This window comes from Xenopus laevis, chromosome 2L, assembly GCF_017654675.1.
Source record: "Xenopus laevis strain J_2021 chromosome 2L, Xenopus_laevis_v10.1, whole genome shotgun sequence".
NCBI lineage: Eukaryota > Metazoa > Chordata > Amphibia > Anura > Pipidae > Xenopus > Xenopus laevis.
Window position 1 is genome coordinate 6,485,626 of NC_054373.1, and position 13,370 is coordinate 6,498,995.

Consider the following 13,370-nt stretch of genomic DNA (forward strand, 5'->3'; position numbering starts at 1 on the left):
AGTAACAATATATTTGTATCCTTGCAGAGTATTTGTTTTTTAGATGGGGTCAGTGACCCCCATTTGAAAGCTGGAAAGAGACTGAAGGAAAAGGCAAATAATTGTAAAACTATAAAAAAAAATAATGAAAAACCAATGGGAAAGTTGCTTAGAATTTGCCATTCTATTACATACAAAAAGTTTACTTAAAGGTGAACCACTCCTTTAAGAGAGATCTGCCAGCCCTTCCACCGCTTTAAATTCCCAGCCACAAAGAAGGCAGCAGACAGACGGTGGGGACAGGGCTTAAAGGAGAACTAAACTCTTAAAATGAATATGGTTAAAAATGGGATATTTTATATAGTGAACTTATTGCACGAGGCTAAAGTTTGAGCTTGTCAATAGCAGCAATGATCCAGGACTTCAAACTTGTCACAGGGGGTCACCATCTTGGAAAGTGTCTGTGACACTCACATGTTCAGTGGGCTCCGATTGGCTGTTGAGAAGCTAAGCTTAGGGCTCGTCACCAATTATCCAGCAGAAAATGAGCTTCCCTGGCTGTAATATAAGCTGATGCTACAGGTTTGCGGATTATTACATTCTGATGCTAATTGCACTGGTTTCTGTGCTGCCATGTAGTAATTATGTGTATTAATTACTAATCAGCCTTTTTTTTTTTTTTCAAAACGCATCAGTTAATAGAGATGCTCCAGCAGAATTCTGCACTGAAATCCATTTCTCAAAAGAGCAAACAGATTTTTTTTTATATTCAATTTTGAAATCTGACATGGGGATAGACATATTGTCAGTTTCCCAGCCCCTGGTCATGTGACTTGTGCCTGCACTTTGGGAGAGAAATGCTTTCTGGCAGGCTGCTGTTTTTCCTTCTCAATGTAACTGAATGTGTCTCAGTGGGACATGGGTTTTTACTATTGAGTGCTGTTCTTAAATCTACCAGGCAGCTGTTATCTTGTGTTAGGGAGCAGCTATCTGGTTACCTTCCCATTGTTCTTTTGTTTGGCTGCTGGGGGGGGGGTTGCGGGTGATATCACTCCAACTTGCAGTACAGCAGTAAAGAGTGATTGAAGTTTATCAGAGCACAAGTCACATTACTTGTTACAGCTGGGAACTTGACAATATGTCTAGCCCCATGTCAAATTTCAAAATTGAATATAAAAAAATCTGTTTGCTCTTTTGAGAAATGGATTTCAGTGCAGAATTCTGCTGGAGCAGCACTATTAAAAATACTTCTCCTTTAAGGAGATTGACTTTCGATGGCTGAGCCTGTGCAAGAAAATGGTTCCAATGGTTAAGCAGCAGCAGAGCTTTGTGCCATTTAAAATTTCCCAGTGCCAGATTGGAAACTGGCACATAACACACATTTGGCATGTTCTCTCCTGAACAGATGATTCAAAAATCTGTCGAAGAATTTAAGAATTAGCACCCAGCGAATATGCACATTAATATTCATTATCCATGGGAATTTTTTTATGAAACAGAATGAAAGTTAAGAGGCTCCAGTAAACAGGTGGCTTTATTACCAGTGACCCCCCCCCCCCACTACAGTACATGAGCAAAGGGACTCTTACCCCAGTGATTGGTCCTCCAGCTACCATGAGCTGAGTCTGGGGGATGGCTGCCTGAAGTGAGGGATGCTGGGAAGGCTGGCCCACTTGCATCGGCTCCCCAGGCTCTTCTTTAAATTTAGTCTACAAACAAATGCAGAGATATTTTAGTATCGAGTGTCTAAGAAAACAATATGGCAGCTCCTACTTATGAGAGGAAACGTTCAGTACAAAATAACAACACACCCTGATACTGCACTCTCTAGGGGATACCCACACAGATATATATAACAAATGACACAATCTTTAATTAAATTATCTATTAAAGTCCTATTTTAAAAATGATCAGAAGCTCAGTTCAATCATTTATCAATTGTGTTTTATAAATATTTGTTTTTATTAGAACAGTTTAACTTCAATAAGATTGGTCTGTGTGCTCCCAGTACAAGGTACCAAACCTGCTGAAATGTATATGATTAACATAAATGTAGCTAACTGGCCTTAAGGCTCGGCCCCCTTAGCTCATTACATAGGAACATTAGGGTAACAGTCACCCTGCTATAGTTACAGGGGTACAAATAAGCACTCACCCCAAATCTCCCCTTAACTGGCCTTCAGGTTGGGCCCCCTTAGCTCATAACAAGGTTACAGATATATAGAAACATTGGGGTAACAGTCACCCTGCTATAGTTCCAGGGGTACCCAGGGTACAAATAAACACTCACCCCAAATCTCCCCCTAACTGACCTTCAGACTGGGCCCCCTTAGCTCATAACAAGGTTACAGATATATAGAAACATTGGGGTGTCACCCTGCTATAGTTCCAGGGGTACCCAGGGTACAAATAAACACTCACCCCAAATCTCCCCCTAACTGACCTTCAGACTGGGCCCCCTTAGCTCATAACAAGGTTACAGATATATAGAAACATTGGGGTGTCACCCTGCTATAGTTCCAGGGGTACCCAGTGTACAAATAAGCACTCACCCCAAATCTCCCCATAACTGACCTTCAGACTGGGCCCCCTTAGCTCATAACAAGGTTACAGATATATAGAAACATTGGGGTAACAGTCACCCTGCTATAGTTCCAGGGGTACCCAGGGTACAAATAAGTACTCACCCCAAATCTCCCCCTAACTGACCTTCAGGCTGGGCCCCCTTAGCTCATAACAAGGTTACAGATATATAGAAACATAGGGGTGTCACCCTGCTATAGTTCCAGGGGTACCCAGGGCACCCCATCAAGGTTACAGAAACAGATACATGCATGGGACCTGTTATCTTTCAGTAATTTGGATCTTCATACCTTAAATTGACTAGAAAATCATGTAAACATGAAATAAGCCCAATAGTCTGGTTTTGCTTCCAATAAGGATTAATTATATCTTAGTTGGGATCACGTACAAGTTCCTGTTTTTATTATTACAGAGAAAAAGGAAATAATTTTTAAAAATTTGGATTATTTGTATAAAATGGGAGACAGCCATTCTATAATTCAGAGCTTTCTGAATAAATGGTTTCTGGACAATGGATCCCATACCTGTATATAGAAATATCATCCTATCATGCCCAATGCAAATAAGGAATGGTTATTATCTTATTATTGCTGCCTGATTAACCCTACAATAGCCAAAGCTGTGCCCATGGTGCAATAGAGCCCGACAAAAGCAAAAGAAAGAATAAAAAAGGCAAAATCTGCAGTAATTTGGGTAGAGGAGAGGGAAACATGCTCTTTATGGTAATTAAAACCGGTTTGGCAGAGCATTTGCATTCTGCATTAATTTGCATATTTTTCCACCACCTGTTTCAGGGACTGCGGCGCGGGCTAATTAACATACAGCTCTGATTAATTCTGCCAGTCATTGGGAGATAATTACAGCGCAGGACTGTAAACACTCCGCTCCAGAGATGCAGCCTGTTTGCCAACATATCTCTTGGGGAGAGGAAAGTTTTGCCATGGCAACGAAAGGCAATTTTCTGGCTTTTCTTAGTCCAAATAGAAGGTCGCTATAGCTGCACAATAACTATTCTGACCCTTCCAAGCTTTCTACCTAACAGTCGTGCCGGGGGAGAGGGGGAACCCATGACCCACTGCTGTTTGTGAAAGACTTCGCTCGCTCTAGTGAAGGTCGGTTGGAACGTTCCCCTCCACCAATCAAAAGCATTGGACAATCACATCCAGGCATTAAATGAAGTGTGTATCTTAGCATAACATTCTGCAGAGACCATTTAAAGGACCAATAAACCCTTCAGGTTTTTCTCTTCTTCTATTCTATGGGTTCAATGGGAATATTAAAAGCCAAGGGTCCGGTAATGTAAAACAAAGATACCATAAAACCCATGTCAGGTATTTCCTTGGTTTTGATTCCTACGGTTTAGTATACAGTTTTGTGTAGTCAAGTAGCAGGGACTTTAGATCCTGGAAAAGATTGGCCCAATGAACTATAAAAGTCTGCCACCAGGGAAAAGAAAACAAGAACAGGATTCTAATGTAAATGTTAAGGAACCCTGGAAAGACAGGATGAACCTGCTTCTCAACCACCCCAATGTGGCCTTCATACAAGAGGTAAATAAAACACAAACTTTCTGATGCTCAAAACAAAAGAGGTGAAATAATTCACACAATGAAATAGGCCTGTAGGGGGTACCTAGACATACATTTCAAAACCAGCAAGACAATATTATTGAAGATGAGGTTTATCTAAAGCTAGTTGAGAAGAGGTAAAAATGCTTGAGGTAGGCATCACTGAAGACTATTGTCATGGCCATTGTCTACTGCCAAGACCAAATGGAACTTGCGCTCTTGTGGTGACTTTGGAAAACAGAATTTTGTTGAGAAGTGTGATACTTACCCTATGCCCTGGGTTTATTAATTAACTGAAAGTCGTGGGACAAGTCATGTATTTAGCTACTCTAGACTTGACACAAGACGACTTGACAAGTTCAACTGCAAGTAAAACGTCAGCCTAAGCAACTCTGGGTGACATTTTCCACTACAATCAAGACATATTTTGGGCTACATGAAGCCCTGGCTTTTTTTCCCAGTAGATAATGGATAGTGTGAGCCCCACGGTGGTTAAACTAGACGTAACCATTTAGTGTTCTGGTTGGCACTTCCGTAAACCGATGGAACATGCAGTATTAGATTTAATTTGTAAGCCAAAGGAGTGCTCAATGGGGCTTGAAGAAGCAAAGTCATCGGGGATATACCATGTAAGAGACACAACTGGGCTTGGCCAAAAAAACAAACATACAAGTCCTTATTTTCTAAGGTATCGCAGCTTATTACAGATGACTTATACCCAATTTTGCCACCACGGTGACCTTATCAATAGTTAAGTGTCTATTATGGGTAAGTGGAATCCAGAGGATAAAGTCTTGGTTATTGACATTTGACTTTAAGGATGAAGTTCTGCCCTAAACATGATGCATATAGGGGCACATTTATTAAAGGGATACTGCCATTGGAAAAAATTTTTTTTCAAAATGAATCAGTTAATAGTGCTGCTGTAGCAGAATTCTGCACTGAAATCCATTTCTCAAAAGAGCAAACAGATATTTTTATATTCAATTTTGAATTCTAACATGGGACTAGACATATTGTCAATTTCCCAGCTGCCCCAAGTCATGTGACTTGTGCTCTAATAAACTTCAATCACTCTTTACTGCTGTACTGCAAGTTGGAGTGACATCACTTCCCCCCCCAGCAGCCTAACAACAGAACAATGGGAAGGTAACCAGATAGCAGCTCCATAACACAAGATAACAGCTGCCTGGTAGATCTAAGAACAACACTCAATAGTAAAAACCCATGTCCCACTGAGACACATTCAGTTACATTGAGAAGGAAAAACAGCAGCCTGCCAGAAAGCATTTCTCTCCTGAAGTGCAGGCACAAGTCACATGACCAGGGGCAGCTGGGAAATTGACAAAATGTCTAGCCCCATGTCAGATTTCAAAATTGAATATACAAAAATCTGTTTGCTCTTTTGAGAAATGGATTTCAGTGCAAAATTCTGCTGGAGTAGCACTATTAACTGATGTGTTTTGAAAAAAACATGTTTTCCTATGACAGGATCCCTTTAAGGTTCGAGTTGTTTTTTCCACAAAGATTCGAGTTTTCGAGTTGTATTTTATGGTCAAAACTCACATTTTCGGGTTAGAAAAAAAAAAAAACTTGAATATTTGAGATTATACCGTCTCCCTGGAAATAGCTCCAATCCTAAAATACACCACTTAAAACCTGTTGAGGTTCTGTAGAAGTCCATGGCAGAGGTCCTTTGAACCCTTTGAAGAGGTTATAAGCCTGCTTGATGTTAGAGGTTTTTTTTCCAGAAGGTTTTGCCTGAAATCTCGAATGATTCATTTATTTTCGCTGAAAACTATCAATTTGAGTTTTGGGGAGCGGGACTCAAACTTGCAGAATCAGGTTTTTCACATTCAAGTTTTCTTAAGTAAGATTCCACTTCATTCGAGGTAAAAAAAAAACGCTCATACTCGACCTTTCATAAATCAGCCCCTAAATGTTGCGATGGGAGCAGAGCCATCTCAAAACAAGAATGGGGAGGAACATCTGCTCTCTAGTAGAAAACAAATTAATCACAACAAACTATGCCACTGTCAAAACAAGAATGCCTGGCAAGCAAAAGGGATCTAGAAGCTCTTTAGATATTATTTTCTTCTAGGATTCGATGATGTACTGACTTGCATGTAGGTTGCATCAGGAGAGGATAGGGAAGATTTGGAACAGAAGTTTTGTCTTCTGTTCCAATAAGCCATTTAGCGTGTTCCTGCTTCCCACCTAGTAGTGCTTGCTGTTGGATTTGTACGGCACTTTGTGGAATATCTAAATATTTTTTTTACTAAAAAGAAGGGGGTAGCCCTAAGGGGCAGATTTATTAAAGGACAAGGAAAGTCTAAAATAGAATAAGGCTAGAAATGCTGTATTTTGTTTACTAAACATAAGCATGAAGTTACTGCACCACAAGCCTAATCAAACAAATGATTTATGCTTTCAAAGTTGGCCACTAGGGGGCTGTCATCTTGTAACTTTGTTATACATCTTGGCCTGACCCTGACCCTGCACATGCTCAGTGTGGTCTGGGCTGCTTAGGGATCATCATAAACAAAGCTGCTTGAGTTCTGCATGGCTGGGAAGTAAGGTCCCCCTGCTGTTCATAAGTATGATTGTTTCCCTGCTCAGCAGTTAGGGACCGTCTCACAATTCCTATCCATAGCAGTAAATTAAGGGAGAATTTCACTGCATTCAGTCAGGTTTCTTATAAAAACGGTACACATTTTTTAATTAAAGTATATTGGAGATAGGTTTCTTTTTCATTAAACGGGATTTTATTTTTTTGCCTTTCCTTGTCCTTTAAGGGTTGAATAATAAATACATTTTGATATTTGTTTTCTGGAGTCAAAATTCACACATTCTAATTTTAATCCCACTATTCAAATTTAAATGTGAGATCTATTAAACCTTGACCATGGAAACAGTTCTAAGTCGTATATTTGCCAATTAAAACCTGCTGAGTTAATTTACAAGTTCATTTGAATATGTTAATTGCCTTGCTGACATTCGTGTTTTTTTTTCAGAGGGAAAACTCGATTCGAATAGAATTTTTGGGTCAGGACTATTCGATCGAATATTAGACATTCAAATTTATTCTTAAATAACCTCCCATTCGCGTTGTGAGTTTATTTGAATTTATTAAGAGTAAAAAAAATGAAAATTCACATAAATTCGGAATTTGACCTCTGATAAATCTGCCCATAAATGTTATCTGATTACGAACCTCAGTTACTATACATGAATAAATGAAATCATCATTAATGAATATTCCCAGTATCTATGAACATAGGATGAAGTAAATTAGCCTATGAAACCAATAATTTATATAGCCTGAAGCCCAGCTGAGGCAGCTTCATAGAGTCCACCGGACAAATTGGCTGCCACGGAGAGGATGCCGCGTACCCTTCCTTAACTGACAGTTTTTATTTGCATACATATGAACATACGGACTGAACAATAGCAGCAGCCGTTGATGGGACATGTCTATAGCGTGTGCTAGAAGATTTTAAAAAACAAAGAAATGAGTAAATGTAAGTGCTGATCCCCAGTGACGGCTGGATAGAGCCTTTGTTCATGTCTAGTACCTGAGCCTGTTGGAACATGTTATAAATGAAAAGGGTGCGGAACAAACCGATGCCGAAATACATTTACTGAACAATCTAGAAAATGTAACCTCATAAACCGTGGCCTCTTTCATTGCTATAAAATACCTTATCTGATTCAAGTCTCCGTGGAGCAGCCCTTACTCTCATCTTGCCCATATTATTACCATAGGCACATTTGTTTGTGTATATTTATTTTCCCAAGCCTTAAATTCTAAATAATAATTTGCCTATCCCTTAAAGTCTATAGCAAACATCTCCTATTAATTTTCTAATTTGGTGCCTTTGCCTCACTTTGTATTGCTTTCCTCTTTCCTTCATTTTCTCTCTCCTTTAGTACTATCTGAACTGTTAGTAAATTTAGAAAAAAAAACCAAAAGCAAAATAAAATCTTAAAACAAATAAACACACAAGTAATACAACAATTAATTTTTAAATGTAAATATTCTGTTTGTGTCAAATGAAGGACAACAATAAAGTTACAAAAACGAAGGCTTTAGAATCTTGGGACTTGGTCCTCCGCTATTATAAACTTTTGTTAAACCCCTGCCCCACACACTCCTTAGCTAGAAAAAATAGATATAAATAAACACTCACTCCAAATCCCCCCCCCTAACTGGCTTTCAGGATGGGCCCCCTTAGCTCATAAGATTACAGATATATAGAAACATTGGGGTAACAGTCATCCTGCTATAGTTCCAGGGGTACCCAGGGTACAAATAAACACTCACCCCAAATCTCCCCCTAACTGACCTTCAGACTGGGCCCCCTTAGCTCATAACAAGGTTACAGATATATAGAAAAATTGGGGTAACAGTCACTCTGCTATAGTTCCAGGGGTACCCAGGGTACAAATAAACACTCACCCCAAATCTCCCCCTAACTGACCTTCAGACTGGGTCCCCTTAGCTCATAACAAGGTTACAGATATATAGAAACATTGGGGTAAGAGTCACCCTGCTATAGTTCCAGGGGTACCCAGGGCACAAATAAGCACTCCTCCCAAATCTCCCCCTAACTGACCTTCAAACTGGGCCCCCTTAGCTCATAAGAAGGTTACAGATATATAGAAACATTGGGGTGTCACCCTGATATAGTTCCCAGGGTACAAATAAACACTCACCCCAAATCTCCCCCTAACCAACCTTCAGGCTGGGCCCCCTTAGCTCATAACAAGGTTACAGATATATAGAAACATTGGGGTAACAGTCACCCTGCTATAGTTCCAGGGGTACCCAGGGTACAAATAAACACTCACCCCAAATCTCCCCCTAACTGACCTTCAGACTGGGTCCCCTTAGCTCATAACAAGGTTACAGATATATAGAAACATTGGGGTGTCACCTTGCTATAGTTCCAGGGGTACCCAGGGTACAAATAAGCACTCACCCCAAATCTCCCCCTAACTGACCTTCAAACTGGGCCCCCTTAGCTTATAACAAGGTTACAGATATATAGAAACATTGGGGTGTCACCCTGCTATAGTTCCAGGGGTACCCAGGGTACAAATAAACACTCACCCCAAATCTCCCCCTAACTGGCCTTCAGACTGGGCCCCTTAGCTCATAACAAGGTTACAGATATATAGAAACATTGGGGTAACAGTTGGTGGAATCTATTGTGGTTATATGTGTCAGTAGGTTGGCAGCTCACACAAGGAATGGAATAAGTAGGGGCACATGATGCAGATACACACAACTGAAAGGTGAGAATAAAGGAGGAGAAACAGTTCTTACCTGTACATTTAAGGACTGTGCAGCAGCCTGTAAACTTGTGCCAGCGAGTTGGACCTGTAACATAACCACAAACAAAGCCAATGAGCTACAAATACAATAGTACTAAGCACAATTCAGCAGGAACAGTCCCTAAGTTTGCTCATAGTCTGTACAGAGAGATCCCATAAAACTATGGCAGCATAGGTATTCCTCTGTACTAAGCACAATTCAGCAGGAACAGCCCCTAAGTTTGCTCATAGTCTGTACAGAGAGATCCCATAAAACTATGGCAGCATAGGTATTCCCTGTACTAAGCACAATTCAGCAGGAACAGTCCCTACGTTTGCTCATAGTCTGTACAGAGAGATCCCATAAAACTATGGCAGCATAGGTATTCCTCTGTACTAAGCACAATTCAGCAGGAACAGTCCTAAGTTTGCTCATAGTCTGTACAGAGAGATCCCATAAAACTATGGCAGCATAGGTATTCCCTGTACTAAGCACAATTCAGCAGGAAACAGTCCCTAAGTTTGCTCATAGTCTGTACAGAGAGATCCCATAAAACTATGGCAGCATAGGTATTCCCTGTACTAAGCACAATTCAGCAGGAACAGTCCCTAAGTTTGCTCATAGTCTGTACAGAGAGATCCCATAAAACTATGGCAGCATAGGTATTCCCTGTACTAAGCACAATTCAGCAGGAACAGTCCCTAAGTTTGCTCATAGTCTGTACAGAGAGATCCCATAAAACTATGGCAGCATAGGTATTCCCTGTACAAAGCACAATTCAGCAGGAACAGTCCCCTGCTGAAGTTTGCTGATAGTCTGTACAGAGAGATACCAGCTTAGAATTCCTCAGTACTAAGCACAACTGAACAAATAGAAACATTAAGTGGAGTAAACCATTATACTGTAACCATGCTTTTTCATTCTGTCTGACATCTGACCTTTAATTAAGAACCTGACCACTTTATAGGAAAATAAATGCATTCCAAGGAGCTTGTCATTTGCTGGGCAAAACAAACATCCCTGCATGTCTGCCTCCCCGACTACAGAGCAGATTATTGGATATTCGTATTTCTGACGGAAAGCCAACAAGTCTGCAGACAAAGATACATTATATATAAATACATGTACATCTCCTGGATCTTTATAGAAATGATATCATTGCCCAGTTGATCCTGCCATGCAAGGGATGTGCCCAATGAAAGCTGACTAGTACTGATGTTATATATAGTGAATAAAGTACCCCCTCTTGTAAAATATAAGGATATTATAAGTTACCGAGGAGTTTCATGACCATATAAAAACACGAGGCCGAAGGCCGAGTGTTTTTATATAGGTCATGGAACTCCGAGGTTACTTCTAATATCCTCATATTTTACAACTGGGGGTACTTTATTTATTATAATACACAAATTTAAGTGAGTCATGTGACAGAAATGACATCAGAACTCACCGTTTATAACTGATGACATCAGAACTCACCGTTTATAAGGATATATTTTACAGGATATTCATGGCTTTTGTGTATTATAACAATTTACTTACACTGGTTTAGCAAACAGCCCAGACAGATCTAAGGCAAACCAGAAAGTCAGAGAGTCAGCAACCATAGGGTTAACAGAGTACAGGAAGTGCACTGACAGTTAGGGTCACTGACACTTTGACCTTCAAGAAAAGATAGTGAGCCTAAAAATGAATGTGAATTGCATAGAAGACCATTTGGAGAAAGCATTCACTGATTAATTGGGTTTAGACTCCTAATAAAGGTTTGGTCGCCTTTAAATTAACTTTAGTATGATGTAGAAAGGGATATACGGAGACGATTTGTTTTCATTTATTATATGTGGTTTTTGAGGTATTTCGTTTTTTATTCAGCAGCTCTCCAGTTTATAATTTCAGCAATCTTGTTGCTAGGGTCCAATTTGCCTTAGCAACCATGCACTGATTTGAATAAGAGACTGGAATACGAATAGGAGAGGCCTGAATAGAAAGGATTCATAAAAAAACAACAACAATACATTTGTAACCTCAGGGTAAGGGCACACACGAAGATTCAGGGAGAGTAATCGCCTCTTCATCGGGCGACTAATCTCCCCCAAAAAGCCTTCCCTCCGGCTAAAACCAAATTGGACGGCGGGATGGCACTCTGAGCGCTTAGTTTTTCTAAAACAAATCGCTGCAAATGCAAACTCGCCGGCGATTAAGATGGCAGGAAGGCTTTTTGGGGGAGAACTTCGGGTGACGATTTAGATTCTAGCTGGCGGGAAAACTTTTAGGGGGAGAACTTCAAGTGACAATTTTGATTCTAGCCGGCGGGAGACTTTTTTGGGGGGAGAACTTCAGGTGACTATTTAGATTCTAGCCGGCGGGAAGGCTTTTTGGGGGAGAACTTTGGGTGACTATTTAGATTCTAGCCGGCGGGAGACTTTTTGGGGGGAGAACTTCGGGTGACTATTTAGATTCTAGCCGGCGGGAAGGCTTTTTGGGGGAGAACTTCGGGTGACGATTTAGATTCTAGCTGGCGGGAAAACTTTTAGGGGGAGAACTTCAGGTGACGATTTTGATTCTAGCCGGCGGGAAGGCTTTTTGGGGGAGAACTTTGGGTGACTATTTAGATTCTAGCCGGCGGGAGACTTTTTTGGGGGGAGAACTTCGGGTGACTATTTAGATTCTAGCCGGCGGGAAGGCTTTTTGGGGGAGAACTTCGGGTGACGATTTAGATTCTAGCTGGCGGGAAAACTTTTAGGGGGAGAACTTCAGGTGACGATTTTGATTCTAGCCGGCGGGAAGGCTTTTTGGGGGAGAACTTTGGGTGACTATTTAGATTCTAGCCGGCGGGAGACTTTTTTGGGGGGAGAACTTCGGGTGACTATTTAGATTCTAGCCGGCGGGAAGGCTTTTTGGGGGAGAACTTCGGGTGACGATTTAAATCGGGAAGGCTTTTGTGGGAGATTAGTCGTCTGATGAAGAGTCGATTAGTCCCCGGAGGCCAATCTCCCTGAATGGCTACGTGTCTCTGCCCTCACAGAGCATTTGTTTTAGATGAGGGAAGTGAGTCAGAAGAAGAAGGCAAATAATTCAAAAGCCATAAAAGAAAAAATGAAGCCCGATAGAAAAGTTGCTTAGAATTAGGGATGCACCAAATCCACTATTTTGGATTCGGCCGAACCCCCGAATCCTTTGCAAAAGATTTGGTGGAATACCGAACCGACTACTAATTTGCATATGCAAATTAGGGGTGGGGAAGGGAAAAAAATTTTAATTCCTTGTTTTGTGACAAAGTCCCTCCTTGCCCCTAATTTGCATATGCAAATTAGGATTTGGTTTGGTAGGGCAGAAGGATTCGGCCAAATCCTGCTGAAAAAAAGACAAATCCCAAACCTAATCCTGGCTTCTGTGCATCCCTACTAGAAATATCCATTCTAACACAAACTAAAATTTAATTTAAACGTGAACCACCCCATGAACCACCTCTCTCCCTATAGAACCTTGTAAACCGATTACATTCAATCCGACTGATTCCAACGCCAACACCCCATTACTGTATCCATGGAACTACATTACACCCCTTGCTCTCTGCTTGTTGTTAATGTAGTTCAAATGTAACCCTTAGCTCCCCCTGTGCCTTTATGTACTAAACAAAGTTTATCTCCAGCTTTGCAGAGAAACAACCCAAACAGGAGCTGTTGGTATAAACATTCCAAGCATTGTTACAGCTCTGTAAACCTTGCAGGGAAGGTGCTCACTAATGTCGCTTAAAAGCATCTGCGCAGCATTTTCGGGGCACAGCTGTCGTTTCTTGAAAACAGTAAAAGGAAGGACAACAGTTGGGGTCGCCACCTCACCCCTTTAAAACCGAACACATATGGAATCCACAGCCTTTATGACTAATTAGCAATTCATTTAGATTTATGCTGCAGACTGAA

At 40.8% G+C, this 13,370-nt stretch overlaps 1 protein-coding gene across 7 annotated transcripts in view; it reads right to left on the minus strand.

Annotated features, from left to right (window-relative positions):
* Positions 1-13,370, minus strand: part of pou2f1.L (POU class 2 homeobox 1 L homeolog) — a 97,506-nt gene that overhangs the window by 19,725 nt on the left and 64,411 nt on the right. For 6 of the 7 annotated variants that reach the window (XM_018245839.2, XM_018245840.2, XM_041581426.1 and 3 more), the window contains 2 exons: positions 9,460-9,513; positions 1,569-1,688 (listed from right to left, as the gene is read on the minus strand). In XM_018245839.2, the coding sequence (XP_018101328.1) occupies positions 1,569-1,688; positions 9,460-9,513 (174 nt within the window). The remainder of the gene's footprint in view (positions 1-1,568; positions 1,689-9,459; positions 9,514-13,370) is intronic. The other variant, XM_018245843.2, reaches the window with a different exon arrangement.